A 26,844-nucleotide genomic window follows, 5' to 3' on the forward strand; every position below is an offset into this window, starting at 1 on the left:
TTCACCCACTGACTTACGTTTTTTCATACTGAACCTCTTGCTATTTTCACAGTTGCTTCACCTCACGTTGCTTGTCAGAGTGTTGACACCTAGTTTTCTGGGACAGGTGCAGGTCATGGTGCAAAATGCAAGTGCTCCAAGCGACTGATTTTTTGCAGTGTCAGCAATGCAGTCAGTGTAATGTGGCAGTAAAATAAAGGAAGGGAAAACCCAACACATCAGCTGAAAGAAAAAACAAGCTCTTTCAAGACAAGATATGAAAGCGCAGAATGTACAAAATTGAAGTGATCCACTAAATAAATGTCTTTTAAAATGAGATCTAGGAGGTAAAAAGAGCCTGAGCCATATTAAAACATTTCTAAAAAGTAGCTAATACATAAAGAGGGTTGGTGAGAATGAACTCGAGATAAATCACATTATTTCAGTCAAGTGAAAGCTTCCTATAGGTTTCATACATCATCTCTTCCTGTTGAAAATATCCCTGTCGAATACTTTTCATTTCATTCTTTTTAATAATTTGGGAGAGGAAACTGTTGTTTTGTATCCAACAGTATGTCTCACCTGGAGTTTCGGCACTAACCCAAACTGGAGAAAAAGAACCTGAGCCATATTAAAACATTTCTAAAGATTAGTTAATACATAAAGAGGGTCGGTGAGAGTGAACTCTAACTACCAGCCCATCTCCAGCCTCCCTTTTCTTTCAAAGGTCCTTGAAAGAGTCGTTGCTTCCCAGCTTCGCTCATTTCTCTCCTACCACTACCTTCACGAGCCCCTCCAATCCGGTTTCCTTGCTGCTCACAGCGTGGAAACTGGATCAGTCAAGGTGACAAATGACATTTTGTCCATCTGTGACCAGGGCTTCCTCTGCCTCTTCATCCTCCTCGATCTCTCTGCTCCCTTCGATACCATGGGCAACTCCATCCTCCTCCAATGCCTCTTCTCTCACCTCAATCTTCAAGGTTCTGTCTTTGAATGATTCAGGTCTTATCTCTCAAAATATCTCCAATTTGTCTCTGCCAATGGCTTCTCTTCTAGCCCCTGCAAAGTCTCACGTAGTGTTCCTCAGGGTTCTCCTCTTCAACCTCTACATGCTCCCCCTTGGTGACATCATCTGCAGACATGGGGTCAACTTCCACATGTACGTGAATGACACCCAACTCTATCTCTCTGCCTCCACTCTCGATTCCAGGACAAATGACGTCCTGACAGACTATCTGTCTGACATCAAATCCTGGATGACAGTCAACTTTCTACAGCTGAATGTCAGCAAGACCGAGGCCCTCTTGATTGGCTCACACCAGTACCTTAGCACCTCAGGCACTGGCAGCATTAGCATCCACGATTGCACACTCCACCTCACCGAGCCAATTAGGAACCTGGGCGACTTGTTCGACCCTCAACTGCCCTTTCTCCCCCATATCCCTGCCATGACCCGCTCTGCTTTCCCCCACCTCCACAACATTGCCCGACTTCACCACTGCCTCACCCCTCAGGCTACCGAAACCCTCATACACGCACGCATTCGTCGCCTCAAGGCTCAATTACGGAAACTCCATCCTTGTCGGCCTCTCCAACTCTTCCCTCCACAAGCTGCAAATCATCTAGAACTCTGCAGCTCATGTTCTCTCCTGCATCAGGCTCTGTGACCCCATCACCTCCACCCTCGCCGGCTCCACTGGCTCCCATCCCTAAGAGGATAGAATTCAAAATTCTTGTCCTCACTTTCAAGGCCCTCCACAGCCTTACCCCCACCTACATCTCTGACCTATTGACCCCTATCAACATGTCTGCTCCCTCCGCTCAACAGGCTCCGGCCTGCTGCAGGTCTCCCAAGGTGTTGGACGGTTAAGGGTTTGCTCCTGGCCTGATCTGAAGGTTGGAATCAAGAGGGGTTGGAATCAAAAAGCAATCTTGAGATGGGCCTTGAAGTTGGCAAGGGAGAGGCTGAGGTGAAGGGATTCTGGGATGGATTTCCAGAGGGTGAGTGCAGAAAAGCTGAATGCTCGACCGCTAATGGTGAGGTGGGCAGGGTGGGGGACATAAAGCAATTAAATAGAGAAGTCAAAACAGCGGAGTTAACTAGGTTAGCCTCCTGATCTTTAGTTATGTTATGTTATAGGATTTCCCATTATCATTATTGAGGAAAAGATAATAATAATAATCCTTGCATTTGATATAGCGCTTTTCACGTCTTCTAGATGTCCCAAAGCGCTTAACAGAATATACTGTAAAGTGAATTGACTGTATATTTGATACCTAGTGTTAGTGATCAATGTGCTATTAGATCTCCTAGGACAACAACAGCAACAATTTACATTTATGTAATGTCACTCTTGTCAAAAAGATGTCTCATTGTGCTTCATGTAACTTCTTCCCCGTTAACACATAGGGAGCGAAAAATGTAATAAAATAATCTTTTTTGAATACAGAAGGAAAACTGAATTGAAAGTTGATCATAAAAGGATATTTTCCAAGTCATTGGTGAATAGTATCCTGCTGCTGGTTAGTTTATTGCTCTTGCCTTTTGCCCAGTGGAGATTTTATTGGGGTTAACAGAGAATTTATTTTTCTGATTGTCAGAGATGTATTGGAACACCTTACCAGGTGGTCAAATTTCATGCTGCTTTAGTGCACTACTGTCAGGATCTATCATTGAGTGAGTTTCTCTTTATTGTACTGGGGCTATGTGGATGGACAGACTCCTGACTCAATCACAGATTCTCAACAATACAGAGGTCTCTCTACATGCTTCATCAAAGAGGTATTTTCAATCTTGTCAGGAATAATTTATGTACCAGAGAGCAGAGCTGGTGGTGACTAAGGTCAGTAGTTAATGAAATTAGGTCCTTAAGTTGATGTCACATGAGAGGATTGACCTTTGCCCTGTCTCAGCAAGTTATCTTACTTGTGTTAAGTTAATTCATGGCTTTACCAATTGATTGGAATGAGTTCAAGGGAATGAATGTAGTATCCTTTGCTCACAAATTTCGCCCACAAATATACAGTCAATTCACTTTACAGTCTATTCTGTGAAGCACTTTGAGATGTTGAGAAGAGGTGAAAAGCGCTATATCAAATGCAAGGATTATTATTATTATAAAAGGGGCACCATCATCATGAGAAAAATGTCTGATAAACCTGGTTCCACTGATGTAAATCATGTCAAAACACAAGTGCTCATCACATGATGTCAATGATAAATGTCAAGTTATCATATGTCAGCAATATCAGCATACTAAAAACATGCATCCCCTTATAGTGTTTTTCTTCCTCGCGCAGAAAGAAAGTGCTGTCTCCTTATACAGACATGTAACCCAAAGCCTGTTGTCCAAGTGGCATAATCTACAAACATATAAGTGGTCAATTTGCCTTTTGGTGATAAATGTCCATTACTGTTTTATTCAAGTGAGGTTTAATCGGCCAGGCACCGTGTTATGCACTTTGCAGTATAGAATAGCAACTTTGACAGGTACACAAAACCAGTGTACCATAAACGCTATATGAAATTGTCTGTTTCAATCACAAAAATAACATCAGAGTCCACAAAAGCCATCTCCCCACCTCTTCCCCAACCTCACCATTTCAATTTAAGCTTCAAGGTAGCTGGAAGTCCGAAAAAATTGCCATGGGCCTTTCCTTCAGAATAACCCAATTTTTGTGATGCTCTGAACTCCACAATGTATTAACACAACAAGAATATTAATTATCTCTCTACCTTTTGCAGTTGGTCCCGTCATTCAGGGATCATTGCTGTGAACAAATTGGCTGTCGCATTTGCCTATAAAATACAGTCGCTACACTTTACAGTTCAATCCTGTGAAACACTTTGAGACATCCTCCTGATGTGACAAGGTTCTGTACCAAATACAAAAATTAAGATTGTTGTCCCTTGGAGAAACTGCTGGCAATTTCAGCAAAGCACACTTCATAAAATCTGTTCAGTGAATGGTGTAGTGCACTGAATTTACCATGTGTATGAAGAAATTACAGGGGCCCTATTTATATATTAAACAACGTATGAAAAGGATTTTTTTTTGATTTCATAATTAATAAATTCAGTTGTTGATGACAAAATTAAGGACACCTGTAATTCTCTCTATACACATGGTTTACACATGACACATAGGATGATTGGACTAGAGAAGTGTATTGACAGAGCTGATCAAATACATCAGCCTGATGTTCCTACTATTGTATTAGAATTCTTAATCCCAATAGAATGCTTCAAAATTCACTTTGCAATGAATCCTATGAGAAACGTTGGGATGTTTGAATGATGTGACAAGGCACTATACCAAATGCAGATTATTATTTATTATTGCTCTTCCCCCTCTCACCAACAGGCTGCCAACTCCAACTTTAGTCAGAATCATCTAAAGTGGCTTCAATAAAGTCTGTTGTTTCCTTCAGATGGAACCTTTGCAATTCCATTCTGTGCCTGATTTGTGCCAAATGTTTCACCCTGTTTGGTGACTGTCTGATTTATGACCCAATCATAAAATTTTAATAGCGCTTTTCATCTTGACTATATTGATCCTGAACCCCAGCTTGGATCCGAAACTCTGTCTGTCCAGTGCCTTGGGACGTCCTCCCAATCTGAAAGGAGTTATATAAATGTAATTTTGTTGTTGTTGTTGTATCATGCAAAATATTTTTTGGGTTCTCAATAGATCTCCATACAATTCCAGCAGGTGGTGCTGTTGCACTTTGTATCACACAGTAAAATACTATTCCCCCCACCCCGCCCCCATCCCGTGCACATACAATAAACAAAATGTGATATGTGGTGACCCGATGACCTGCAAATTGGCCACTTTTTCTTCCAGAGCAGGAACCAGCCATTGAATCAGCCGGATGTGAGCATGTGCAGTCTGTGGATTGGGAATTTATGGATCCCAAATACTGTGTTATAATGCGACCTCACAGTATATATATACATGTCAAGTGGTGTCAGCCTGGTTCGATTGGTTAGTACTCTCAACTCTAAGTAAGAAGGTTGAGTGCTCACATTGTGACTTTGAACTCACAATCACAGCAGTGCATTGCTGGGGGTGTGCTGCATTTTGAAGGTGACGTCCTTCAGAGCAGGTATTAAAAACCAAGGTCCAATCTGCCTGTTCAGGTGGATGTTAAGGATCCCAGGCACTATTTGAAAAGAAAAGGGAGTTTCTCCCAGTATCCTTGCCAGCAATTCCCTCGATAAAATTGGTCATTTAATTCATGGTCATTTGTGGGACATTGCTTTGTGCAAATTGGCTAGTGTGTGTGCCTATGAAATACACAGTCACTATACACCTTGTAAAGGGCTTTGCAATATCTTCCTGATACTAAACACACCACAGCAGATGCAAGGATTATTTTGTTATTTGTTTGTGTGTTTAATTGATGTGTTAGATCATATATTGGTCAGTCTGGGAGGTGGAAGTGGAGTTCCAGGGGCTGCAGTGCTTTGTGATTTTTACCTTGACTCACCATTTCCAGAAAGGCATTCAGGAAACATGCCAGGAGTGTTCAAGTGCACATAGTTGACTTATTTAATCAAATGCAGATACTGATGAGCTGATTTACAGGATCCTGACCTTGAACAGGATTTGTGCAAACAAATACAGTGTCTGAGTCAGAAAGAAGAGTGACTTGGAAATTGCTTATCATTGTCAGTGAGATAAGTTACTTATTGACCCTGAATTCTTTGGCATATTCATACCAGTACCTATAATTGTATAACATGTGCTGCTAACACTGAACATACAGAGTGTAAGTATTTGAATCATACACTTCGTCTGGCAAGAGAAAATGGACACCGTAAATCCTTCAAGTACAACCAGGATATTTCCAACTTCAAATAAATGGTTTATTATTTATAATTCACCACCATTCCTGATTTGAGTTTTGTTTATGATAATAATAATAATAATAATAATAATAATAATAATAATATCAACAATGCTGAGACTTTCAGATTGTTAGTGGCTTTTTGTGGTGATAGTAACGATTCTGAAGAATCTTAAATTATGCAGAGTTTGAGTGGATGGAGTCTTGATACATATTATTTCAGTTTATTTAAGTTGTGTGTGGTGAGTACAGAAACTGCTGTTCATGCCAGGAAACCATCACCTTAAAATGAATCCACATGACAATAAAAGCTCTTTTTGGAATGGATTTGGGCAATTTCTATCCAGTTTCTAGTGACTTAGTAAAAAACTGTAATTAACTCAACATTAAATATGCTTCGTTCATCCCCTCCTTCACTGCTACAGAGAAAGTCTTTACCTCGTGGCTGTTACAGAACATGGTACAGAAGTATGAAAAATTCTTAAATTCACACTTAATTTGGCAGCTGGTTCCTTTTGAAAACTGCAGAAAAACTGCTTTCAGCTTAAGACTGAATTTACGAATTTAACACAATCTTAAATTTTAAGACAAAATGACCTTACAGGCTAAGTCTGGGAGGAATTTTGAGCTTCATGTGAGACTAGGATTCCGGATTACTTTGATGTCCTACTGTCCATTTCCTTGCTGTCACAAGAATAATGGCTGCTTGTTTGAGGTACTGGTAAAGAACCAATGCACACCTCAACAAATAGAATAGGAAGTGTTGCTCGTATTGGTAACTTAAACAGATGTGTTTTACGTACAGAGGAATTGAAATCTTAATCAATCTTTCCTAGAGCTCCAAGTGTACTTAAGGTCAAGCACTGATTCCATCACAATAGCTTTTCCATTCCAAACACCTTTGCTCAGCTCAAGAGAAACAAAATGAAGCAGCATAAAACATGAAAGAAAACACTTTTTTTGAAATCTCTTCAAAATATTTTAAAGAATAAAAGATTCGGTGGTTCATACGAATTATGATGATCGACAGTGCTGTGTTCAATAGACCAGGCTGGAAGTGCAGCAGTTCCAAGAATTAACATACCTAGAATTAAGTAAAAGCGAAGTGAGTCTCTCTGTGGAACTTATTTGAGACAACTCATCTGACCCTGATTGAGTCCTATTGATCAGTAACCTCTCCCACTCAGTAAAAGTATAAATCTTGAGGTCTTGGCATCGATTCTCCTCTCAGCTTGGCAGCCTCATCAGTATGATTAGTGCTGTAGTGGACCAGTGCCATATCCACAACATTTCAGAGAGGAAATATGGCGCCAATGTGCGACAATAACTCAAACAGCATTGCGCAGGTTACTGAGTGAAGGCGTTCTGTCAGGGCGAGTGCCTTTTTCAGAGCAAGGACTTTGCGGATGCACAAAGGCATCAATCTCAGGGGATGCTGACTCAGCCAGCGCTGCAGTGAAGTCAATTACATACTGGATACACGGACCAAGAAATTCTGGGATTGGCTACAATTTTAACTCTTGGTGCCCTGCAACAGCATTCCGGTGCTACAATAATAAAAAAACATTTTTATTTTCTGCATAGTATTATGTAATTATCATTAACTGAGGTTTGCATCCTTCCGGGCTAGACAGTTTTACTGCAAAATGATGACCTTTCTAAAGTTGCCATTAGCATTATTTGAATTCAGCATTAGTTACAATTGAATTGAAAGAAAATAATGGACCAGTTTTGTTTGTTTAACTTATCTTCAGAGTGAAATTTTAATGAAGGAGATGTTGTCCCTCAGTCATTTATATTTTTTATAATTCTGAACTTAAGACCTTAAGTTCTTAAGAACTTAAGTTTTCTCTTTGACCGATCCTTCAGCTCCCCTCTCGACTCTCTACCCCCTCCTCGCTCCCTCCCTTCCCTCCCCTCACCCTAACCATTCCCCCCTGCTCGGGTCCTGACCCAACTGTCCAGCGCCTTGGGACGTCCTCCCGACGTGAAAGGTGCTCTATAAATGGAATCTTGTTGTTGTTGTTGTTTTTGTTAAGTTCTACCAATTGATACTCAATCTGTCCTTCCTTCTTCCTTAGGGAAAGGGTGAAGCATTCTGAGCCGTATACGTCTCCATGGTTACCATTGCCATTGCTAGGTGGGAGCACTGGTCCAGTCAGTATTGATTTGCCTTTGAAAGGGAGAACTCAATTATCAAACAATCTGAACAAGCACTGACAAAATAGGCCCAGATGGGTTTAAGTGAGTTTAAGTGACTGGGATTGATTCTCAAGAGTAGATTTGTTGATGTGAAGGACTGTAGGTAAGAGTAATGTTCTGAATTAGTTCAATACATTAGAGATGGAGGCAGCACTGCCACCAAAGAGGCTCACTGGTCTCACTACAACCAGACAAATGCATCAGTTCAAGCGCCCATTGCATTTCAATCTCTCATTGTTGGGAGGACATCCTATAGCACACAAAGGTTAGATTGGATGCTTACCCTACCAGGAATCCAATTTTTCCATTATTAAAATCATTTGTTGCCTTTTACTAGAAATCACTTATTGCTCTGTTGCGGAAAGTCACATAAAATAGTGAATGAAGTTGGATATTTTATCTGCTGCTCTACATGCCTTTTTTTTAAGACTTCCAAATTAAGCAGAATTCAAGCAAAAAAGGCTGAAATTATCTCATTGAAATGACCCAGGATTTTCAATTATGATGAGTTTTGAGTTTAAGGCCTTAAATATATTTTTCTGGTTTCGTTGTTATACCAGTGGTATTTTAAATCTCTAAAACATATTACTTGATGGTTCAGTACAATTCAATCAACATGAATGAAATTTGGTTCAATCGATTCCTCCTCTTCTATATTTCAGTCATTCTGTTTCCCTCTGTATGACTGCTGTGTCATTTTTTTTAATTTAGTCAGCTAGGAAAACCTGATCAACATGAAAACCACCACCATGCTTAAGAGTCTCCAAACCAAATGGCTGGGAGTTCCACATATGTATGCAAATTAATGTTCGGTGAATAGGCAATGCACTCTTTTACCCTGGAGGGAAACACCCTGCTTAGTTAATGCTAGAGGCTTTAGGCACAGGTTGGCAAGACCCAAAGCTTGAAGACCCAAGAATGTGCATTGGACTGCTGCTGGCATTTGACCAGATAAAACCAATTGTGAACACTGGATTGCTCACCACTGCGTATCCAATTCTTACCACACCATTAAGGCCTTTGCTTGTTGGGTTAACAACAACAGCAACACAACAACAAAATTATAATTATAGAGTGCCTTTCACGTTGGGAGGGCGTCCCAAGTCACTGGACAGTCAGGGGTCAGGACCCAAGCATGGGGGAGGGGTGGGGTAGGGATGAGTAAAGGTAGGGAGGTGGGAGGGTGACTGAAGTCACGATCGAGTAGAAGGGTCTTCAGACTGGCCTTGAAGGAGGCAAGGGACAAAGTGAGGTGAAGGTACTTTGGAATGGAGTTCCAGAGTTTGGGGGCAGAGAGGCTGAAAGCCCGGCCACTGAATGTAGGGTGAGTCGGGCGGGAGACATAGAGCTGACTGGAGCCCGCTGAACGGAGGGAGCGGGCAGGTTGGTAGGGAGTCAGCAGGTCAGAGAGATAGGAGGGAGCAAGGCCATGGATGGCCTTGAAAGTGAGGATGAGGATCTTGAAATCGATCCTCTGAGGGATGGGGAGCCAGTGGAGTCAGGCGGGGGTGGGAGTGATGGGGACACGGAGCCAGGTGCACGAGAGTACACGATCTGCAGATGATCTGCAGCTTGTGAAGGAAAGAGTTGGAAAGGCCAATGAGGAAGGAGTTTCCAGAATCGAGCCTTGATGTGACGAATGCGTGGGTGAGGGTTTTAGCAGTCTGAGGGGTGCGGCAGTGTTGCACAGGTGGTGGTAGGCAGTGCCGGTCATGGCGCGGATGTGGGGGAGAAAGGACAGTTCAGGGTCAAACAAGACACCCAGGTTCCTGACTGGCTTAGTGAGATTCAGTGTGCAGCCATGGAGGCTGATACCGCCAGGGCCCGAGGTGCGGAGGCGCTGGCGTAAGCCAATCAGGAGGGCCTCGGTCTTGCTGACATTCAGTTGAAGAAAGTTGTCCCTCATCCAGGACTTATTGTCCGACAGGCAGTGGTCAGGATGCCAGTAGTCCTGGAGTTGAGGGTGGAGACAGAGAGATAGAGTTGGATGTCATCCACATACATGTGGCAATTTATCCCATGTCTGCGGCTGATGTCACCAAGGGGGAGCATGTAGAGGGTGAAGAGGAGGGGACCTAGGACAGAACCCTGAGGAACACTGCATGAGATGGTGCGGGGGCTGGAGGAGAAACCGTTTGCAGCGATGAAGTGGAGGCAATGTGAAAGGAAGGACCTGAACCAGTCAAGGACAGAACCTTGAAGGTTGAGGTGGGAGGAGAGGCGGTGGAAGAGGATTGAATGATCCACGGTGTCAAAGGCGGCGGAGAGGTCGATGAGGACGAGGAGGCAGAGGGAGCCCTCGTCACACATGGTCAGGATGTCATTTGTGACCTTGACCAGAGCAGTTTCCGTGCTGTGGGCCGCACAGAAACCCGATTGGAGGGGCTCATGGAGGGAGTGGGAGGAGAGGAAAGAGCGAAACTGGGAGGCAATGGATCTCTCGAAGACCTTAGACAGAAAAGGGAGGTGGGAGATGGGCCATTAGCTGGATAGCTCTGATGGGTCAAGGGAAGGTTTCTTCAAGGTGGGGGTGATAGTGTCTGTTTTGAGAGGAGTAGGAACAGTGCCAGATGACAGGGAGAGATTGATGATGTCGGCGAGTAGTGGGGCAAGGAGATGGAGCTGGGATTTAAGGAGAGGGGTGGGGATGCGGTCCAGGGAGCAGGTGGTGGGCTTCATGGAGGATATGGTGGTGATGACAGAGGAGGGGGTGACAAGTTCAAATGTGTGGCAGGACGGGTTGGTAATGGTCTCAAACAGGCCTCAAGGGGGAAGAATCCCAATGATTAGCTCCTCCAATTGCTAGATTGACTTATCTGTTATATAAGTGCCTTGAAGAATTGGAAATACTGCCGAGTGTAGGAACATGACTATTGAAACTGCCACAGTAGGTGGCATGACTCCAATATTTTGTGGCTAAGCAGGTCACCTTAGAGCTCGGCTCCAAAGCGACCTTACTTACCTCCTCCTCCTCGAGAAGACTAAACTATCTGGTCATTAGACATTCGCCAAGCACGGATTTGAGAACTCACTAAGTGGTGAGACTGCATCACACACCATCTTCTGACTTAAGCATCAAACATGTGGTTGATTTTGAAGCATCTTCTGACTTCATCCTTCAATCAATCCCTTGGAGATGCAAAAAGTGTTGTAGGTTTACTTGAGAGGTAAAAAAGAAGCGAATAAGAATAAGCATTAGGTACATCGATGCGAGATGTACCCTCGATTATATCCTCTCTCTCAATTGTTTTTCTAGAACAAGTTAAACTCTGCAAGATTCTTGTTGTAATTTAGAGCTTGGAATAATCCTTGACATGTCTTGTAGTTTTACTCATTTCCTCTTTGATCCTATAGTCAGTCAGTTGAGAGTAGGATCTTGTCATCCAGGATACCTGGGATGAATGATCTTAGCTATGATGAGAGGTTGGGTTAATTTCATAGAATCATAGAACTGTACAGCACAAAAAGAGGCCATTCGGCCCATCGAGTCTGTGCCGGCTCTTTGAATAGAGCAATTAATGTCAATCCCACTTCCCAGCCCTTTCCCCATAACCCTGCAAACCCGACCTCCTCAAATATCCGTCCACCGCGTTTTTAAAAGTAGGTATCGAATCGGCCTTGACCACCCTTTCAGGCAATGCGTTCCAGATTCGAACAACTCGCTGTGTGAAAAAATTTATCAATAAATGAATAAGCTTCTTTTAGAGACTATTTTGAATCTGTGACCTCGAGTCACTGACACACCCACCAGTGGAAACACTTTTTCCCTTTACAACCTATCAAATCCCCTCATGATTTTGAAGACCTCTATTAGGTCTCCTCGTAACCTTCTCTGCTCCAATTAGAATAATCCCAGCCTCTCTAGCCTTTCATCATAATCAAGGTCCCTCATTCCTGGTAACATCCTCATAAATCTCCTCTGCACCCTTTCCAATGCCTTAACATCCTTCCTATAGTGTGGTGCCCAGAACTGGGCGCAGTATTCTAACTGAGGCCTAACCAGTGTTTTATATAGGTTAATCATAACCTCCTGACTCTTGGACTCTATGCCCCTATTTATCAAGCATAGAATCCCATTTGCCCTTTTTACAGCCTTATCTACCTGTCCTGCCACCTTCAAGGATTCATTTACCTGCACCCCCAGGTCTCTCTGTTCTTTTACCCCCCTTAAGATTGTATTACCAGCCTGTATTACCTCCCCTCATTCTTTCTACCAAAATTCATTACTTCGCATTTCTCTACATTGAAACTCATCTGCCATGTGTCTGCCCATTTTACCATTCTGTCTATGTCAGAGTTATATTCTCGAGAGTCAAGGTTAAAGGTACCACTGATGCCACTTCATGTGTGTTGCCTATATACACTGAGTTCAGGGAGCATCACTGTTGTAATCTTGTGAGGGAAATGACACCAGCGATGCTTCTAGTACATAGCTCCTCAATAGCACTTACTGCGCTGTACAGTATTACGAGAGGATTAAGGGATGTGAAGAAAAGGTGAGCAAATGGGATTAGAAAGATATAGAGCTACCGTGAACTATAAATTAGTTGAGTCGTCTCAATGGGCCAAGTGGCCTACTCCTGTTCTTGTTTTCTCCTCCATAGAGTACAGTGTCAGTACACCAAGGCTTTGTAACACCTGCCATCTCTTGTTTAGAAAGTAACACAGTAACCTATTTCAGTTCAGTGGCATTCATGTGGGTCAGCATTTTGTTTCTACTTAACCTTACTACAAAATGGAAACTAAAATACATTATATTAAGATAAAAATATTTTTACGCAATATTCAGAAGAAGAAAAGGCTTGGATTTTTATAGCACCTTATCATATCAGAGCATCTCAAAGCACTTCACAGTATTTACCGGCAAGGATAGTGGCTGTTTTGTGGGCAAGGCCTTTTTGGAATGATAACCTTTCTGTGATAACCTATATTATCTAGTGCTGTTGGCAATGCATGTGGATTTCTCAAGGAATGACCTGAATTAACTAGGGAAGAATAAGTACTGAACAAGTGTCAGGAGCTTAACATCTAAAATTACTGGGCTATAGTCTAATCACAAAGGGATAATGGGAGAAGGGACAAAGTGACCTTGCTAATTAACTTCTAAACTATATTAGACCTAATCTGCAGTCAATATCATTGAGCTCGCAGCTGACACTCCTGTCTATTACTGGAGGACTGCTTCATTGTCAGAGCTGCTATCCTTTGGATGAGATGTTAAATTAACGTTCTGGCTGCCTATTCACGAGAGCGTTGAAAATCCCGTGACACTATTTGAAAAGAGATGGCAGTGTCTCCCAATGTCGTAGCCAACAATAAATTGCTCAGTTGTTTGTGGAACGTTGCAGTGCATAAATTGGCTGTCCTGTTTGCCTACAAATACATAGTTACTATACTTGACAGCAATTTCCTGTGAAACACTTTGAAACATTTCAGTGTTGCAGGCACTAATATCACTTGTAAAGATAATTATCTCAACTCGCTTTTGGAAAAGAGAAAGAGAGATCCTTCTTACACATTGTAAAACAAGACATTTTCAAACAACCTCACTTCCAATTGCTGTTTTATCGACACTGTATCCACAACTGAATTATTAACATTTTAAATGCGCTTGACTCTCAGATTTAGTCCTACAATGTCAAATCTCAGTCCACATTCCGTCTGTATGTTGCTGGCTTGCAAATCAAATTAGAGGCAGTGTTTGTGCAATACTTGTTTGGTGAAACCATTGCTTTTATCTTTTCCGAGAATGACGGAAAAGAATTGACACTATTTGTATACCACAGATTATATACACATCATTACGAAAATACCATTAATACCCTTATGGCTCTAACCCTAATTTTTACTTTATTTGAGAGAAAGGAGTTTCTCATATTGTCCTGATTATATATTTATTTATAACATTACTAAAGTACTTTTAACACCATTCTGGCTTTAACTCTAACCTTTACTCACGGTGTCCTGGCCAACATTCCTCTAGACCAGGGTGGTCCAATTGATTTCATTCGCCCCCCCCCACCCCCCCTCCATCACACATTCCTTTGCCTGAATCCCGCCTTTTCCTCCTTCAAGCATGTCTCAAGACCCTCCTCTTCGACTACGCTGTCTGCCACCCTCTTGCCCTCCAACCTCCCTGATCCCAACCTCCCTGCTTGTGTCCAAATCCCTGACTGTCCAGCGCCTTGGGCCATCCTCCTGACAGGAAAGGTGTTATACAAATGTCATTTTGTATTGTAGTTTTGTATTATTTGTGGAGTATTGCTTTGCACAAATTGTCTGCCATGTTTGTCAACAAATACAAAAATCACTATAATAATAATAATAATCCTTGCATTTGTTATAGCGCTTTTCACGTCAGGAGGACGTCCAAAAGCGCTTCACAGAACACACTGTAAAGTGAATTGACTGTATATTTGTGGGTGAACGTGGCAGCCAATTGCGCACAGCAGTGTCCCACAAACAGTCGTAGATTGAAAATGACCAATTTAATTATTGTTTTTGGTTTTTTGGAGGGATTATTATTAGGCGTGTGGAGTAAGGAAACTTGCCCAAGGTTTCGCCCTGCCTGGAATTGAACTCAGGTCTCTCACTTGCAAAGCGAGTGCTCTAACCACTGAGCTACAGGACTCCACGTTTTGCAACTAGAATTTATAGCAAATACTGTGAAGTGCTCTGAGAGGTTTCGACAGTGTGACTTCATATAAGGAGTTATATCAAATGCAAGGATTATTTATTATTTACTATGCCATCACAAAGAGGACAAGTACATCAGTAGCACAATATCTCCAACATTCTTATTGTTATACCATCAGAGATCAGACAGTTGCACCATCATTGCAAGACATCTGTCTGGCCACTTGGTAGTATAGTAATAATAAATGATAAAAATAATTAGAACCTTTGCATTTGATATACACACCTTTTATATCAGGAGGATGTCGCAAAGGATTTGACAGGAAGTACTAGAAAGCAGAGTGACTGTGTATTTTGTGCACAAACATAGCATTTAATTTGCACACAGCAGTAATCCACAAACAATCATGAAGTAAATGATAACTTCTATTTGGGAGATGGTTGGCCAGGATATTGGGAGAAACTCCCTTCAAATAGTCCTGGGGGATCTCTCACGTCCACCTGCACAAGCAGATGGGCCACATTTAACATCTCATCAAAGGATGGCACCTCCAACAATGCAGCGCTCCACCAGCAATGTACTGGAATGTCAGCTTAGACTATATGAGTCCCAACTCCCAGCATGGGGATTGAACCCACTACCTTCTTACTCAGAGGCAAGAGTGCTATAACTGAGCCAGACAGACATTACAAATAAAATGCTTTCAAATAAAACTATTAGAAGTCATATGGTAATAGTGCACCTGTCTGATCATTTGTTAGAATAGTCGTAAAAGTATTAACAACAAGATTACATTTGTATAGCGCCTTTCACGTCGGGAGGACATCCCAAGGTGCTGGAAATCTTGTTGTTGTAAAAGTATTAAGGATGTTCCCATCACTGCTGTACAACCAGAGATCAGAAATGCACACTATTTATCAGCCTCATACAAGTAAACTGTCAGAAACCAGCTGTGTATCCAGTCATGAATCAATTAATACAACTAGTCAGTCAGGACAACATAGTCAGGATGCTGACCTCTCGGACCTCCCTTCTGAATCATTAGATCAATCTGTCTACCTTATGGTACTTCCAGTGGTCAGATAGAGTGGAGATTTCAGCAGATTGGAAAATACATGTTAGGTTGTAGGATGAGTGCCCCAAATATGCTGCTCCAGACAGACCCTCTTGTCGTTTATTTATAATGGAAATGTTATAAGGTTTTCTTGAAATTCATGTTTTGCATTACAATCCAGGTGGAGGGGCTCTTTAATGGAGCATTCTGTCAGGCCTGCATGTCACGTACTGTGGGCATCTCTGTCGTAGTGATTCATTTGGTCATTTGGGGTAATCAGTAGAGTGAAAAGGTGATATTGAGCGAGAGGAAAGCTGAAGCTGTGTCTGAGGTTACTAAAGTTCTGCTCTGTGCAATGGTGCATGGAAATTGCTCCCTGGATACAGTCTAACCAATGGCTCTAGCAATTTGTGACACAGCAAGAACCCAGGGCAAGACTGAAGATTAATGACTAGCCAAGTATGTATAGACTGCAGCACTTTCCATTTAACCCTGTGCTGTAATCTCCATTACTTTCGAGGATCCGGTCTCACCATTGCTGCCTGCTTGTCTTGATGAGACCTGCAAGCTCTTCAGGCACTGTCTTTTCTTACCACAATATCTCAGGGTACACCATTTTACATGCGTAACCATGTCCTGGCCAATTATTGCGAGCACTCTATAATGTGAATTGAAAATGACCAAAGACCAATTTCATTCCTTACCACAGGTTTATCCATCTCTTTTATTGATTGATGGGGACAGAGCAATTACAGCTGCAATAACTGTTTGGCTCGCAGTCACATAGTCTTCAGCTAGTTCAAAAAAGCTTTTAAACACTGAACTATAAAGTACCAGCACACCAACTTCTTCAGTTCATTATTCCAAATTCTATCCTGATGGCTCTTTAAATCTGAGCAGTTTGTACAGAAACCTGATAACACATTATCAAGGATAGCTATTGTGTCATTAAATTATATCAAACTTTCCATTTTACTGTTTATATTGTTTTTCAACTGCCATCATCTCTACATTTTACTATCCAGACCACGATTTTAAATTTCTGTCATCTTTATCGATTTGTTTTTCCTTCTAATCTCGTTCCCCTATTCTCCTTGAGTTTCTGCTGAATAGCACAGTACTGAAGCATGCCTGAGGTAGAGGTACTTTTTCATGGTACTGGATGCCATCTGTGGCATTACCCAGTGGAGTCCTGTGGCTCAGTGGTTAGAGCACTCATCTTGCAACCGAGAGACCTGGGTTCAATTTCCGGCAGGGTGAAATGTTGGGCAAGTTTCCTTATTCCACCCGTCTCTGTTTACCTAGCAGTAAGTAGAAACCTGGTTGTTAGTCAATTGGCAGATAGACAATTATTATTTTTTTAAAAAACTGGTCACTTCAATCTACGTCTGTTTGTGGGACAGTGTTGTGCGCAATTGGCTGCCATGTTCATGGGTGAATGTTGGTAGTGAGAGTCATCAGAGAAAAAGAGAGCATGTCCTTTGACCCCTCCCTGTCTTTATCGGTGGTCAAGTCTTCAGCTCCTACACCTCTGGAACTCCCTCCCTCTTTCCTTCGGTCTCTCCCCCATCCCCTCAATTTGTCTTTAAATCTAGCCTTAAATTCTACCTCTTTGCCAACACCTACAATCACCTCCTCCTCCCCCTACATTTTCCTTGTTCAGCATCTGACCCTGTCTTTGTAAAGCCCCCTGAGACATCATCCTACATGAAGGATGCTATATAAAAATCCAAGTTATTGTTATTTTCCTCTGTTCTTAAAAAAACTAAGATTTTTTCACAGTTCTGCACAATCTGATATTTTGACGTAAAAAGGTCTTACAAGCTAGGGACTAGGTGAAATTCCAAGTGTATTACATCAATTTTCAAATGCACTTTCCTGTATGGGTTATTGGATAGCGTCCAGGAAGAGATACCCTAGCTGATTTTAACTATTCTCTGGCCCAGGGTTGCTGAAGCCAATTGCAACCTCTAAACACAAGCTGAGGATCAGGTAACTCAGCACAGAATGAACAAGTGATCTTCCTGTTCTGATTCACTCAATTTGACATCGAAAATGGCTTTCAAAACAGAGCCATCAAGGGAGCAATGTTTTGTCTTTTGACTGAAATTGCAGTGGACAGCAGTTTATGAGAGGAAGAGATGATGACACCGAGCTGATTTTACATCACTCACAGTACAGTTACCAAAGCTAGGCAAGTTCACACTAAAGAGAAGACTCCAGGGAGATCTTATTGAAGTTTTCAAAATCATAAAAGATGCAGACAAGCTGAAGTCTAATAATGTTTACAACATAATATAATAATATGTTCTACAACAAGGGACACACACAATTTAAACAGTTTAATTATTTTACAGAGTGGTGAAAATGTAGAATAGATTTCCCAGGGAGGCAGTGATGGAAAACTGTGTTGACAAATATAAGAGAGAATTAATAGCTGTTTGGTGAAGAAATCGATTGTGGGTATGCATGTTAGAGTAGTGCATGTGTTCTTTTAACCTTTGGACTGGCCAGTTGTTCTGTGCAATCCAACATTCCTATGTTTGCACTCACATGGTACAGAGAGAAATGGAGAGCTATTCTCTGAGGGTACCTTGTCTTTATTATGCTCAAGGTTCTATATTGCAGGATAAAACACCTGACATTTTTCATTACGTGTATCAATGGATAATGGCAGAACTATTGACTTGTGCTGGGAAAGTTCATTTATGACACATTTGCCTATTACCACTTCTGAGTGACTGCTTAATGCTTTTTTAGTAAGTGGGCTTGCAAAGATTAAATACCCAATTTACCTGCACAGTTTATTGTATTAGCTGCAAGAGCTCTTCCATGAGGCCGCAAAATGCTTCATTCTCTATCAGCCCTCTGTTACGTACTTACTGCTTACTCACTGATAAAAAGAGATCAATATTTAGGTAATTATTTAGCAGTTGCAGCAATATAACACCTTTGACAAGATTACTCTGGATGGGGTTGAGAAAGCATTTTTTCACAGTAATCGACTGCATTGTGTACAGTATCAGCATTGGTTTTTAAGCATTTTAATTTTCCACAGTTGGAAACTTAAATCCCTCGATAGTAAATTGCATGAAATTATGCCATTGGAAAGAGCAGGCATCTGCTTCCTGCTTATTTTGCAGCTGCTTCAGTTCTGTTTCTGTTGTTGTTCTATTGCTTAACAACAAGAACAACAAAATTACATTTATAGAGCGCCTTTCACATTAGGAGGACGTCCCAAAGTGCTGAAGAATCAGATGTCGGAGCCCGAGCATGGGCGAGGGGTGGTGTAGGGGTGAGGGAAGGCAGAGAGGTGGGAGGGAAACCAAAGGCACGGTCGAAGAGAAGGGTCTTGAGACCGGCCTTGAAGGATACAAGGGAGGAAGCGAGGTGAAAGGACCGTGGGATGGAGTTCCAGAGTGTGGGGGCAAAGAGGCTGAAAATCCGGCCACCGATGGTAGGGCGGGTCAGGCCGGAACCTGATGAGCGGAGGGAGTGGGCAGTTTGGTAGGGAGTCAGCAGGTCAGAGAGATAGGAGGAGGCAAGGCCATGGATGCCCTTAAAGGTGAGGACGAGGATCCCAAAAATAGAGGTTTACTCCATTGTTGGAGTCCTGTAGCTCAATGATTAGAGCACTCCCCTGACAAGCGAGAGACCTGGGTTCGATTCCCAGCAGGGCGAAACATTGGGCAAGTATTCTTACTCCACACGCCCCTGTTTACCTAGCATTAAGTAGGAACCTGGTTGTTAGTCGATTGGCTTATCTTTCAAATAAATAATAATAATAAATTGGTCACTCAATCCACTACTGTTTGTGGACCACTGCTGTATGCAATTGGCTGCCGCATTTCACCCACAAAATATACAGTCAATTCACTTTACAGTATATTCTGTGAAGTGCTTTGAGACGTCTCGAAGACGTGATAAGGCGCTATATCAACTGCAAGGATTATTATTATTGTATCTATATATCGCCTACAAAATACACAGTCACTACACTTTTCAGTGTAGAAGCAGGAGCAGTCCCCATCCCAGAGTCAAGTGGGAGATACAGAGCAGTACGTGTACTGTAAGATGTGATAGTAGCATTATGCGATTTAAGCAAATTGCTTGACAAGCTTCGGAGAACCAAACAGATTGCCTTTGCAATCAATCTGCTGACTACCAACACTGGTCAGAGATCCATCACCCTTCCCGCGAAGGCACTGAATGATTCCTTGCAAAAGATCTGCCTAACAAGCAATTGGATGTGATTCAGGAATCACCCACTGTTGCTGATGTGCCACCTTTCTCTAAGGCTGACCCTGTGTATGTTTCCAGCATAGAATTCAATTAAAAACTCAATTACAGCTGCATTGTGCAGATAATGATTTAAAGCAATTGAGATTTAAATTATGATTTAAAATGTTACCTATAAATAAAGTATATTATTCATAATCTTTTATAGGGGCATTTGTAAAACAAACCATTTGATTTTTATTAACTTTTCAGGAGAGGGAATCTTAACATGTTGCAACATCTTTAAGCACTTTATTGTCAAGAATAGTGCCCTTTTTAAGGCAAACTAAGCAGCAATGCTCCACAACCAACCATGGGGTGAATGATGAATTAATTCATGAGGTCCCATCTACCTGTTCAGATCTACGTTAAGGTCTCACAGCACAATTCGAAAAGAGAAAGGAGTTTCTTGCAGTATTCTAGCCAACAACTTGTGAAACAAAACAAAAGTGTCTGTGGGACATTGTTGTGGGCCTATTGGCTGCTGCATTCACCTACCAAAATGTACACAGTCACTACAATTTACAGTGAATCCTGTGAAACACTTTGAGACATCCTCCCAACAAGAAAGGCAGTATATCATGTGTAAGGATGGTTAGTATTATTGTAATAATCAGGAGAAATGTTGCCAGCTGAGACAAGTTGATACCAGAATATTATTATTTGTATAATTATTACTACAATAATACTAACAATCTTCACATATTTCTTGCGCTTTGAGACATCTAGAAGACTTGAAAAGCACTATATCAAATGCAAGGATTATTATTAGTATTATTTTTGGTAACAAGAATGTTAATGCTATAATTCTTCATAACTGCTCGATTCCAAAAGCAATCCAAAAGTTGAGATTCCCTCTTTCCCCAAAAAATGAGATTCCCTCTTTCAACAACACATGTTATCTTTCTCTATCCCAAACCTCCTTTACCAATTGATACCCATTCTCTAAAATTTGTCTCAGTTATTTCTGGCATGAAAGCAACAATAGTTTTTCTAACTCTTAGGAAACCCTTTTGATTTCGGAGCAAAACCTGCTTTTCCAGGCACACTGGGAGTTGTTTTTTGGTTCCAAATTCAGCGATATGGGTGAAAGCAACTAAAAGCTGCTGGTTGTCATATTAGTTGTTGAAGTTTAACAGTGTTAATGTTCTGAGGACCTACGCTTTATCTATCTAGGTTGGAGTTTCAGCATGGGTTCTGCCTACCAGTTCCACAGTTGGCGAGTGTTTGTCATTGTCTGCGCTCTACCTTGTGTCTCCTCTGTGGTGGCGCTCACCTTCATGCCTGAGAGTCCTCGATTCCTGCTGGAGGTAAGAAACTCGCAACTGAGGAAAGACTGGACACTGCTTTAGTGGATTATGAAAGTGGACACATATACAAATTTAATCTTGTTGTTGTTTATCAGTCGGGAATTACATAACTGTCTAAATTGTGGGTTAGGTTAATTGTCCATGAGCTCGCTATGTACCAATGTAATTAGATGTCCTGATCAATGGTCTGGCTCTCTACCAACTCCTATGCCACTACAAATGCTAGCAAGTGGGCAAGAGGAGTATGGGGTAACAGTCTCTGATTTTCCTTTCTCCCTGGGCTCATGGAAGAGACACGTGAACCCACTCTGCATCTATTGCTATGGGTGAGAATGTTCTCTAAGGGGAGTCACCAGTGTAAGTGCCCATTCTCCCCCTGTGTTGAATCCGCTAGTTCCCCAGTGCACTGTGTCAAAACCCCTGACTTCAAAATGGAATATTATTATATTCAATTTTATATTCACGTAAAATAACTGTGGAATATGAACATACAATTTTCATGCCAAAGTGATGTGGATAATTAATTTTGGTCAACTGGGTGTCTGACTCACAGGAAAACTCATCACTATGTTGAGGAGTCTCCAAACCAAATTATTGAGAGTTCCACATAGTTCCCTAGAACTTTACAGCACAGAAGAAGGCCATTCGACCCATTGCGTCTGTGCTGGATCTTTGAAAGATAGTTACTAGCTGGCAATCTTGATAATTCAAACTCACCTTTAAATAATTAAATGACATTATGCATGTACTTAATTTTACTACCTTATTGCCTTACCTTACAGGTTGGTAAACATGATGAGGCCTGGATGATTCTGAAGCAAATTCATGATACCAATATGAGGGCCCGAGGTCAACCAGAGAAAGTTTTCACCGTAAGTACGGGTACAGGACAGGCTTAACTTGATAAATTATTGACAGAAGTTGCAGCAGACTTCAGCTATATGTGAGGTATCTAATAGAAAGGATGTTTTCTGTAATCAACTGTTTCTATTCACATTATATCGCTCATTGTATCACATTGTATCATTGTATCACAGTGAAACATATGCTACCTTGTGTGAAGGGCACTATACAAATGCAAGTTGTTGTTGTTGTATCATACTCCAACACAGTGAGTGGGGTTGTGCAATTGTATTGTACAAGCACCGGCCAAGGACTGACATGCTATCCCTGTACGAAAAAGCTCTTAACCACTCCTCAGTGCTTCTGCTAGATAGCATTTCTGGATCAGGAGTTGACACTATAGGAAATCAGGGACATTCTGCACTGCATATCATTGTGGAATGTCAATATACTGGACTAACCAGGACAGAATACTCCAAATATTCTATAGTGTGCACAATCCTCAACGTAGGGTCCTCCCGACATGAAAGGCGCTCTATAAATGTAATTTTGTTGTTGTTGTTGTAGAAAGTGAATGCAATAATTAAGGTCAGGGAAATATTTCTGTAGATTGGCCAGGGGAGGAAAGCAGAGACAACAACAAGAACAGCAAATTACATTTTTATAGAGCCTTTCACATCAGGAGGATGTCCCAAGATGCTGAGACAGTTAATACCATCACTGGATCATTTCCAAAGTGCTTGTTAAGCACTCTGAGTCACTACCCCACATGAAGAACATTATATAAATGCAACTTGTTGTTTGGACTCCTTGTCTGGGGAGTTGGAACTAAACCAAACCATCTTAACCAAACTGGCCACATTATTAGAGGAGTCAAGCATCAGGACTGGCCATTGAATGAAGTGTGCATAACATTTACTTTCCACGTGATTTTGCAAGTTTGAGTGAGCAGGAGAAGTCGTGGAGTTTATGCTGCAGGTCAGATGCTTTGATGTAAGAGATGATAAGAAATGAGACGATTTAACAGCAGATAACATGCTGCTTGGTTTTGATGTTGAGTCCAGTGGTTTAAATAAGTTTAAAATATCAGACTGAAATATGTAAGCTATTCTCCCTTTTAGAATAATAGAAATTACAGCAAAGTCATTTGACCATTCAACCATGTGGGTGCTAGACCGTATTATCCAACCAAATAATCAGTCTGAAAACACTGCAAGAGATTTAGTTACATTCTAGTAAATATTTAAATATTTCAAATATTTAAACATATTTGTTAGTCCATAAAGCACCTACCATAGGCTATTGTTTTCACAGGTTCATAGAATCAAGACTCCCAAACTGATTGATGAACTGATCGAGATCCAAACGGACACAGGCAGTTGGCATATGAGGTGGTTTGTTCGAATCAAGACTGAAATGTGTGGAGTGAGTTAAACAAATCTGAAATTTGGTTTGTACATATTAAAATTTATGTTGTTGCTGTAATAATAACAATAATGATATACAAACAATACAACTCGCATAATAGACCCCATTGTCCTGCTAATGATAGAACATGTCTGAAATGATTGGTGACTGTAACCTTATCCTGTGTTTCAAGCACAAAAATAGGTTTACTCACAACGTCACCAAAAAATGTCTGGATTCTATTTCACTCAAGGCTGTTTTAATGCTTAATTATATGTGGTTCAATCAATTACTAACTAATCTATTAAACATCAACTGAAAACACAGAAAATGCTGATAGTTAATAAGTCAGTGATTGACATCCCTAAATGCAAAAAATTGGACCTGAGACTATTTCCACCCAAAGTCTAATTTGCAGAACATTAAAATATTGGCTGGCTGGACCATTAGAGAGAGATCCGATCCAGCTAGCCGGAATTTCTGGCTAAGTGTAATTACAATGCTGGTATCAATAAGCATGGTGAGGCAGGGGCACACGCGAGGAGAGTTGGGCGGGTTGGAGTCTATATGGGCCGGCTGAAATTTTAAAAAAAGAACTTCCGTTTAGGGCCCGATCTGGCTAGGTCCAAATTCTGGGTACGCGGAGTCTGCTAAGACCAGGGTTTACTGTATTTTTTTAACAAGATATCTCTAAGAAGAAATAAGAAGAAATGGGTGTTTGTTTATCAAAATTCAAAAACAACAAAGATTGCATTTCTTAGCACATTCAATGTTTTAGAAATTCACTAATGCCACATTTCTTCTTAAAACAATCAAGAAATACTAGGCAACCCTGATAGTGTAATGGATAGAGCTGGTGATTTGAATCCCACTTTGTGCTGAGTTTACTAGTCTCAGACAGGTTGCATGGGTTGGCTAAATTGGCCTTAGGGTTTCTGGGTTAGGGAAAGAAAAACCTGGCAGGGTTTCTGCTCCTGGTCCCTCTACAGCACCCCCTATTGGTAGTACATGTTTGGCAGCTGGTGGGGAGAGGTTCAAGTTCTGAAATAACATCCTGTACAATTAAATGGCCTGCCAACACTCACCTGGCCTGCTGAGACTCACACATGAACAGGGGCCTCTCGAGTGGGATACCAGATGGCAATCATTGCCCGTGGAACCATCCCTAACATGGGGAGCTTGGGGACCAGCAGTAGAAAAGCATATGCCATGCAGGAGAAAATATAGAAAAACATAATTGGACACACTAAAATCTGAACAAAAAAACCTAGAAAACAAATTCCCTTGCACTGTCACGCCTTCTAGGTTCAACCGTTGAACACAATGAAAGGAACACGATCCTCAATGTATTGTTTTGCCTTTTTAACAGATTTGGATGACATTTACAAGGTGCTTTGACTACCCAGTTAAAAGGAACACCATCATGCTGATAATTGTTTGGACAACACTGTCCTTTGGGTAAGTTTTGCTGCCGTTGTAAAGGCACATCTTACTTTGCCATATGTTTTCTTGGATTCAAATATTTACATTTGATGAAAGATATGTACCGGCCAAGAATCTCACGTGTTAAATGTCTCACAAGTCAGTCCAATGGGATAGTTTCATGGTCATATTGACTAATGGATTATGGTTTTGAAATGAAAATATTTAGGCATTCACTTATAAAATACAGTCACAATACTTACAGTAAATCCTCCTCCTGAAGTGAAAGGCGCTACAATAATAATAGTCAAGTTTGCATAATGTTAAGTGAAAATTAATTAATATTATTATCGTCCTAATGTTATATTGGTGGCTGGTCCGGGCTGTTCTTAGTATGTTTTGTACGCATTTGAATTTTTTTGTATTGTTGTAGCCGTATAATATTATAATTTGTCTAATATTATGCAAATTTGCAGTACATTACAAAAGATCGAATAATGTTACGGCATTGTTCCAGGACCTGAAAATCAGAATGAAGAGACAGGCGGATAATCCAATGAGAGCATGGGAGAGCAGTGTAATAATAATCCTTAAATTTGATTTTGTACCTTTCACATCAGGAGGATATCTCAAAGTATTTGCTATATCAAATGCAACCATTATTATTTATCACATCTCATAATTTGTCAGGTTTTGAAAAAGGGGCAAAGATCATTTGAACATGCATTTTATAAGTTGAAAATCTATTGAAGCCTCTTCCTGGTTTCACTTTCACCACCTGGGAATATATTTTTCATCACACAAGTGTTAGTTCTGATCTGTTTTAAGCTTGTCTTATTGCTATTCAGAGTTTGCACTCTTCAGTTAATTAATCACTTATGAAACCTTCCATTATCTGTGTTATGCTATCATGCATTCCCTTATTTTCTCTCAAGCATCACTAAACAGATTTAATTATATAAACAGCAGAGTATTCTGGCATGTTGCTTCCTGTACATTAGCTAATGTCTTAAACAACATCGTCAAGTTTCTACCATGTGCATTATCGGAAGCAGCCTGGCCCAATTTGTATCACTCTCTTCTCTGAGTCTGAAGGTTGTGATTCAAGTCAATATTGAGACTTGGAACATAGTCTATGCTGTCCTCCCTCCAATGCAATGCTGGGGGTGTGCTCCCTCATCAGAGGTGCTGTCCTCCGGATGACATGTTAAACCAAGATCCCATCTGCTTGTCCAAGTGGAAGTTAAAGATCCAATGACACTACTCGATAAGTGAAGGTAGTTTCTTCCAGCATCTTGGCTAACAGTCTTCCAAATAAAATTGATTATTCATGCCATGGCTGTTTGGTTTGAATGCTTCAAGATGCTATCCTGTGATAAGAGCACAATACAGTATATCTAAATGCAAGTTGTTGTTGGACATTGGTGTGCGCAAATTGACTCCTGCTTTTGCCTGCAAAATAAAATGACTAATCCTATGAAGAACTTTGACATGTATACTTTGTCCAATGTACAAAACACTGCGTCAAATGTGACAAATATTACTATTTATGAGTGATAGTCCTACAGAAAGAAATTCTTAAATCTATTCTACATTGTTTTGTACAGTTACTACGGCCTCTCCGTCTGGTTCCCAGATGTCATCAAACATCTTCAAGCTGACGAATATGCATCCCGAGTGAAACGGTTTGACGGGGAGAGAGTAGAAGATTTTGTATTCAATTTTACACTGGAAAACCAGATCCACCTCAATGGTGAATACATCAGAGACAGGTCAGGATTTCTTGGGTCATTCAACTCTGTGCATCCCAAGAGTAAAAGTTATTTTTAGGAATTTGAAAACACTCATCTAGTAGGGTT

The 26,844-nt window shown here is 41.1% G+C and overlaps 1 protein-coding gene and 1 non-coding gene across 2 annotated transcripts in view; both read left to right on the forward strand.

Annotated features, from left to right (window-relative positions):
- sv2ca (synaptic vesicle glycoprotein 2Ca) overlaps positions 1-26,844 on the forward strand; it is a 102,537-nt gene that overhangs the window by 68,943 nt on the left and 6,750 nt on the right. Inside the window, exons 6-10 of the mRNA XM_007905372.1 lie at positions 21,180-21,313; positions 22,096-22,185; positions 23,471-23,581; positions 24,933-25,021; positions 26,593-26,757. Of these exons, the coding sequence (XP_007903563.1) occupies positions 21,180-21,313; positions 22,096-22,185; positions 23,471-23,581; positions 24,933-25,021; positions 26,593-26,757 (589 nt within the window). The remainder of the gene's footprint in view (positions 1-21,179; positions 21,314-22,095; positions 22,186-23,470; positions 23,582-24,932; positions 25,022-26,592; positions 26,758-26,844) is intronic.
- Positions 19,335-19,406, forward strand: trnav-gac. The gene has a single exon. It is a non-coding gene; the product is annotated as a tRNA-Val (tRNA).

The sequence above is a fragment of the Callorhinchus milii genome, unplaced genomic scaffold (assembly GCF_018977255.1).
Source record: "Callorhinchus milii isolate IMCB2004 unplaced genomic scaffold, IMCB_Cmil_1.0 Scaffold1, whole genome shotgun sequence".
NCBI classification, from domain to species: Eukaryota; Metazoa; Chordata; class Chondrichthyes; order Chimaeriformes; family Callorhinchidae; genus Callorhinchus; species Callorhinchus milii.